General features: G+C 30.5%; 1 protein-coding gene across 2 annotated transcripts; it reads right to left on the bottom strand.

Moving 5' to 3' along the window:
- Positions 1 to 486: 486 nt before the first annotated feature.
- LOC142541563 (UDP-xylose transporter 1) lies at positions 487 to 4,742 on the bottom strand. 2 transcript variants are annotated; one of them, XM_075648073.1, is made up of 8 exons: positions 4,547 to 4,739; positions 4,050 to 4,171; positions 2,746 to 2,930; positions 2,175 to 2,242; positions 1,953 to 2,085; positions 1,707 to 1,868; positions 1,261 to 1,533; positions 487 to 731 (listed from the first exon to the last, which is right to left on the bottom strand). In XM_075648073.1, exons 2-8 carry the CDS (start codon positions 4,168 to 4,170, stop codon positions 657 to 659), a joined length of 1,017 nt encoding a protein of 338 aa, XP_075504188.1. In that variant the 5' UTR covers position 4,171; positions 4,547 to 4,739; the 3' UTR covers positions 487 to 656. The 2 variants fall into 2 exon arrangements, with proteins under 2 accessions (XP_075504188.1, XP_075504187.1); XM_075648072.1 differs by having other exon boundaries at positions 1,707 to 2,085; positions 4,547 to 4,742.
- Between the last annotated feature and the right edge of the window lie 2,636 nt (positions 4,743 to 7,378).

The raw sequence follows: 7,378 nt of genomic DNA, 5'->3' as shown, positions 1-7,378 counted from the left end.
AGAGTATAGATTTTGACAGACATGGCCGGATCAATATTTTGACAATTGGACCTTTTAGGACCGACGCCTCAGTGTTTGACTTCTTTCTCACCTCCCTGAGTCGTTGTTGTTGCTGACTTTATTTTTACTTGATCATGAAGACATATTGCCATGTTCTACACTATTGATGTAACGTTTATCACTTTATCCAGGGCTTTCAGTGTATTTATATGCTTTGGATATCATGGTTGCAACGTTTTTATATTTTACTTGTATAGTCTTTTGAAGAGGTCTTAGCCTAGTCGCGTCCTCCTTTAGGTATTCTTTTGTACTGCTCTATTTATGTTTATATATGTGTAGATATTTGTTTAACCTCCCGTCGTTCTAGCGGTTTTCTTTTAAAAAAAAAACCATTTTTAAGTAGACTAACCAAATTTAAAATAAATAATAATCTTCGTCTCATTCATTAAAGATAGGGCAAAAAAAATGAAATGCTAAAAAAAATGGAATACATATTGTGAGTGAAAAATGACTAGTTAAATCAATGTTATGAAAGAGTTGCATCATTTTAAAGAATCAATCTAGAAAATTAAATTGCATTAAAGTCCTCCAATGCCAAAGAATTTTGTGGCAAAACTTCTACCAATATTGAAGAAAGCACAGACGACATATATAGATTAAACAACAGAGTCCTTGGATTCTTTATCCTGATGATGACTTGCAAGTAGGGGTGTTGTATCTCGTTCTTTCATCTGGAATTAAATTTTAAAACAAAATTAAAGCAAATAATTTTTGGTTATAAGAGCGAGAAACCAATCAACTCGGGGGCGGGGTTTGGGAGTTTAATAATTAGCCAATTAACATGATATTTGATTCAATTGAAGCATGAATCAATATCAGCATAGATCCCACAAGTCTAAGTTTAGGCTGATAAAAACTTATCTCCGACTAGTTATATCCCAATAAAAATTGAATGGATTTGCTATATATATATTATCAGTTTTTACAAAACAAATGGCTGAATATCTTGATTTTATGCAAACTTAATTAACATATTTACCTCCAAAATGATAAGACGGGTACTATTTAAGTTATTTGATAGTGTTACAAGAACTAGAATATTATATATTATTGCATTTTATATTTGTGTCTATATTCCTCAAATTTAGTTTTACAGAACTCTAATTTTTAAAAATTAAATACAACCTTTTAATTTGTTTGAGCAACCCAAAGTTAAAAAGTTCAATTCAAACCTAAAAAATCTCAGATACGATCGCTGACCTGAGACAAAGAAGAGAGGTCTCCCAGTTGTTTCCTTTTGGCCTCAGCGGTGCAAAAGTAAGAGTACATGCCCATCCCAACAATGGCAATAAGAATCCCAAAAATGTTTCTTGAAGTAAAGGGATCGTGCAAGAGTGTGTAACCAAATGCAAGAACAAGGCATGTTTTGAGATGGCCAAGAACTTGATATGTCACCGGTGATGTCTTCCCAATCACTAAGAATGTGCTCAAGTTCACAAATACAGCAATCAAGCATGAAAGCATTATGAATCCCTAAAAATTTATATAATGTTAATTTTTGCGTGTGCATAGTATACATGTCAAAATCAATCTAAAGTACTATGAATTTCATAAGAACGCAATAGATCTTGAGACAACTCTCTAGTATAACCGATATTCGAAACCTAATTAACCCTGGTATTTGTAGAAAATGAAAATAAACATACCAATACGACAGTAGAATACTTGTAGGCAAAGACATTCTTTTTTGTTAGGAACTGATCCAGAAATGGGCCAGACACGAACAGAATAGCTGCCTGAAATGGTGCTGATTGGTACAACAACTGTGTGGACGAAACATTCAGCCTCTTTTGTATTGTGTTGGTGAGCTGAGAACAAAAACTAAGGATTAAAAAATACCCAAAAAATAGATGAAGAATTAAGTCTAAGAGAACCAAGAAAATGAGGCTCACAATTTGGCCAACACAAGTTGTTACGATGGCAAGAAGCGATAGAATCGTCCCGACGAAGTTGAGTTGAAGATCTGTTACTGATGCAATGCCAACTCCAAGTAGCAGAATCAGAAGGGAACATTTAATTTTTTCGCTGCATGATTTAAAAAGTGGTGGATGATATTAAAAATTCTTTATATATAATGTTTATGGTACCAATTGTGATTGTGTTTGATTAATAACCTGAATTGTTTTTTCAAGAAGAGGGTTTCCAATAGAACAGTGAAAGGTATTATTGCAAGCTTTGTCATCTGCAAATTTAAAGAAAAAGAAATACATGTTGAGAAGTGAAATCAAATGCATTGATTTTGAAAGACAATATGGAGAACTTTGGTATATATATGTCATTGCATACATGAAAATGTATGTAATAAAGAATTTAAAAAAGATTATAAATAAAAAGATTTTTGGTCATGGTTAATTCCAAACTATCTATACATATATATATACACACACACAGACACACATGATGATCTTGATACTTGGGACATGCATGGAATGTAAAAAATTAGCAATTTTTTTTAAATTCATAATATGTATGTGTCAAACCATTAATGTTTAGGGACTTGACATATTTTCGAAATTTCATGAGGTAGAGTATCATAAAAATGAAGTAAATAAAAAATCTCACATTCCAAATTAAAAATAAAAATTTATACATAAATTTGTAAGACTTAAAAAACAATGTCTGAAATAAATGTAGCGTCGAGGGAACGAGCAGGCAATCGACTCTATCCGTTGCATTTAAACATACCTGATAGAAGCCGATGGAATTAAATCCCAAGCTTAGGTTGAGGAATCCAATGGAAACACCATTGAGAAGGCCAAAAAGAGTCAGAGTTTTCATATCCATTGGCTTGTTTTCGAACAAATTCAAGCGCAATGCCGCATGAAGACTGAAGTATGTTACCATCAGATGCCAACTTGTAAGTGTTGTTGCTGCAAAACAAAATAAAGAATGAGAAATATAAATGTTGAAATAATAGTTAACATGAGCTCATATGCCTGCAGGCGGAACATGATTTTTTTGTTCCCCCCCTCCCGAAACCACTAAATCTACCATATATTGCTTATTTAACATCGATAATCTCTTACGTGACAAGAATGAAGCTTATATTACATATATATAAACAAAAATAAAGAAAAATGATAATCGAGGATCGTTTTATTTTATTAATTTTCTCTTTATTTTTTAGCACATAAATTTTAATATGAGTAAGATAGGTTTTATTCTCGTCACATTTGTCACATACGAGAGGCTCGGTGACAGATAAACTATATTCGATAGATTTTAGTGATTTCAAAAAAAAAGACAAAAAAAAAAACAAAGTATTGTATAAAAACCAAATTTTGATAAATTACATAACTAAAATGTAAAACATATGAACTTATTGAATTAAAATTGCAATTTCCCTATTTATAGTATGGATTTAAGATTTCATCAATTGTTTCACTTTTAACAATAAAATAATAATCAAAATTCATTAATTTCAAATCCATGCATCCAAATGCAACATAAATATATACACAAGCACGTGCCCTACCAAGCTAGCATTCAACTATAGAAGATTAATTCATGTTGGAATCTTATATTGTATTTCAATGGAAAATTTTGAAATACATGGATTTTGATTATAGTTTTAATGTTAACAATGAAATAATAGATGAAATTTTAAATGCATAACTTACTTACAAATTAATTACACAAAATAGAATGAATTTCAAACGTCTCTATTATTGTCTGAACTTGAAATTCTTCCTAATTAACATAAAATGCTCTACAAACATGGCAGTGGTGAATTTGAAGTTTATTTAAAATTAAAATAAATACATTTGAATTCATGGATTTGAAATACATGTGCAACCTTAGACTTTGTGTCAAAGCCATTCAATAATACGTTGTTTGATAAACAAATTTTCCTAGACTGTGCGCCAAATGAAAGTGAAAGAGATCTCCAAAAAAAAAAAACTAAATAATACTCTATGAATTATTAATGGGTTTTCGAAAATTAAAATTTTATTAATTATAAAATATTGAAGATTAAGATTATAAGTTACCAAATGGAAAGCCAAGATGGCTCATCAAGGCTTTGTTGCATATAACAATTGACACTGAAGATGCCACAGATAGAAACAGTGCGCCCATCACTCCCAATTGGAACCCTGACATTTCTCCCATCCTGATAAAATTACAACAATTTAATTAATATATATATATATATATATATATTATAAATTTTGTAAGTACAGCAGCTGGAATTTATAAAAGTTAAAGAAGGTGACGGAATCCGGCAACGGGATCGGTGGATCCTGGCTACTTAACCGATAAACCGATAACAGTGAAAAAATAACAATTTTAAAAAAAATCCAGGCCAAGTCGTGTGTAATAAAATATTCTCATATTATTAAACATGATGTAATTAACTAGAAAAATCGATCTTCCATGAATGTAAGTACTTTCTTGTAATATATAATATGATGGGAAAATATTCTGTTAACAATGTTATGTCTGAAAACTGATGAACAAGGTTAGTTAGAGAGACATATAAAATTACCTCCCAAATGAGTTTCAAGCAAGGATCTCCAACACAAGAACGAGAACTCTAGTACGTACGGAGCGAATTTCGAAGAATTATAGGTACCGGCGTCGTGGCAATCAAAGTTTGTATGAGATAGCGACTGCGAGTTACCATATGAAAGCGTGGGACGTGAGGGAGGGGGGGAGGGGGTTTGGCTTAATTTGCATACAAGAATGTAACATTATTATGTTGTGCCTTTTTATTGTTTATCATGATGATATATATGGTTGGTGGTAACGCCGTTAGTTTAGTAGGTAACATTCCGTCTGCTTTGTGATTTAGCTAACGGCAATTCTAAGCAAAGGCGGAAACAACACCTACTTCAAAAAATGGTTTTATGCGAAAATTAATTATTTTGGTATTTACAAGATTGTCTATACGTAGAAACTAAATATTCGAAAATATATTAATTTTACGTATAAATATATATTTTTTTCCTAATTCTAATCAAAGTTGTTATACTAGCAGATTCATTAATAATTCTATAGAGAAATTAAACGATAGAAACATGCATGAATTGTATTTGATTTTGTTACTTGAATTTATGGAATCAAATCTCAACTTACTACTAGAATTTGATTTTCATGCATGAATTGTATTAGAATCAATACATGCATGTTAATTAATGCATGATCTTTGCACTAAACAAAAATTATATATCTTCCCCCAAGCTAACATGTGTTTAATATGATTCAAATAATAATAATAAAAATACATCTAAGTTTGAACAAGTTTCTTTATGACAAAATAAATATAGGGCAGTATAAGATTTTATCATAAAATGAGTGCTCATAAATTTAAGATACTTTCCCTAATTATTTTATGGAGTGCTCTTAGTGTTGGTAACTAACTTTAGGTTTAATTAATCTGAGAGATTTTTAAATAATGAAACTTAGGACACAAGATAGGAAGGTGGAATGGACACTTCTTTTGGTGTAAGCAAAATATTGACAAATCAATTTGTTTGGTGGAAAAGAAGAACTCCCCGAAAGTGACATTCAAGTAAGCTCATGTTTCATCAAATTTTTTTTTTATCTTTTAAAATGATGATTTATTTTATATTATGATTCCATTTTCTGGTGGTAATAAATTTACGAGTATCATCTATTTAACTTGTATATTGGTAAATTTTATGTGGAATGAGTGACTATATAGTTTTATTAATTATCAAATTAAAAGATGTGTTTTAAACATGCTTAAATATTTGAACATCTCTTTCTATTGTTGATCAAGACATTTCGAATGAATAATGAATATCCAAAATCAAAGACCAAAGGCGAAAAAAGTTGATCCCGGAAACCTGGCTCGATGAACCTGTTATTTGACGATATTTGTGTTCGGATACCGTTTTTCTCGTGCCCAAACGCAGCGGAAGTTTTAAAATTTTATTGTGACATTCAAAATATTTGGACAATCGTATATTTAAATTGAACATAAACATTCATAGGGAGTTAAAAAATATTTTTAGTGAACAATTTTCACCATACTCCAACTACTATGGTATAAGCGGACGTATCTCTTGTTGTATATCCCTACGAACTTTCTTCGATCTACTAATCTGGTCCACGACTGGAGTATTTATTCATTTTCTAAATTACACTAGAAAAATAGAAGATATTTTTACTTAGAGATAAAAAAACTAAAAACCGGCACAACTCTCAAACTTGGAGTGGCCGAATTTTTCTTGCAAAAGAAAAGGATTTTTGAGAGCATCAACCTAAAACTTGGGAAGAGCCGAAATCATGATTTCACGCAAATCAACTTTCGGATGGTATTTTTAAAATAATAATCAAAAGAATTATTTTATTTTCTAATCCATAATTTACTTAACTAATATAATTAATTAAGTTAATAAAAGATTCTAAATTCATGCCATATCATTCCCAATCTCGTTTTTAATACACATATATATTTCATAATATCATGCATATTGTGTGCAAGTTTTATAAAATTATGGTATCATGAATATTTTCAAATTACATAAATCAATACTATATTTTATAAAAACTTAATGATCTATATTTTAAATCAATTAAAATATAATTTGATTATTAAAGCTCATTTGAATTTTAATAAATTAACATGATGAGCTTATACTGTAAGGTCCAAAATTAAGACGACGTAATCCAACTGCATGCGAATCTAGGAAATTATGAAAATTGAGTAATTAATTGATTTTAGTTGCTAATTAATTATGTGACATACTTGTTTATATGCTGAATTAGACTTTTATTATCATCATGCATTTAGTGGTATTTTTAGGAATATTCAAGTGACGATCAAGGAACGGGGACCGAGGGCTGAAAATGAAAAATGATTTTATTAAATGATTATTTTTAATTATTTAAAATATGGCCGATGCTTGTCAGTATTTTCGAAAATAAGGGTGTTGAGGTGATTTTATACGCCGGGACGTAAATTTTATCGGTGTTGGTTTTTCAACTAAAATACGAGCTTTTTGGCAACCCGGCTAATAAATTCACATATTTAATTAAAGAAAACTTTGTTAATATTTTAATTATGTCCTAAATAGACTAATGGGCCTAATTAGATGGCTTAATAGGCCTAATAAGCCTTGAAGGTGATTTAGTAGTATATAATGTATTAATTAAATTGAAAACCCTATTCTCCTAGCAAAAATAATCGGCCACCACTTGGTTATTTTCTGAAAATACTCTCTCCAACCCCCTCAACCCTCACGGCACACACACTCCCAATTGGCAAGGAATTTTCGTAAGTTGCAAGAAAAATCAAGCCAATGTTCGCGTCCCGTTCTTCGTCGTCAACGGATATTCGAGCGTTTATAAC

The sequence above is a fragment of the Primulina tabacum genome, chromosome 4 (assembly GCF_025594145.1).
Source record: "Primulina tabacum isolate GXHZ01 chromosome 4, ASM2559414v2, whole genome shotgun sequence".
Classification (NCBI taxonomy): Eukaryota; Viridiplantae; Streptophyta; class Magnoliopsida; order Lamiales; family Gesneriaceae; genus Primulina; species Primulina tabacum.
Note: the sequence above shows the minus strand (reverse complement) of the source record. Positions and strands in the feature narration are given on the sequence as shown.

What these genes read in the sequence shown, in the direction of transcription:
- LOC142541563 (XM_075648072.1), bottom strand. Translation starts at nt 4,170, where the DNA reads ATGGGAGAAATGTCAGGGTTCCAATTGGGAGTGATGGGCGCACTGTTT. An exon ending in CCATCTTGGCTTTCCATTTG is followed by an intron (nt 2,931 to 4,049) that starts GTAACTTATAAT and finishes TTTGTTTTGCAG; the next exon opens with CAACAACACTTACAAGTTGG. An exon ending in AGTATTCTACTGTCGTATTG is followed by an intron (nt 1,534 to 1,706) that starts GTATGTTTATTT and finishes ATAAATTTTTAG; the next exon opens with GGATTCATAATGCTTTCATG.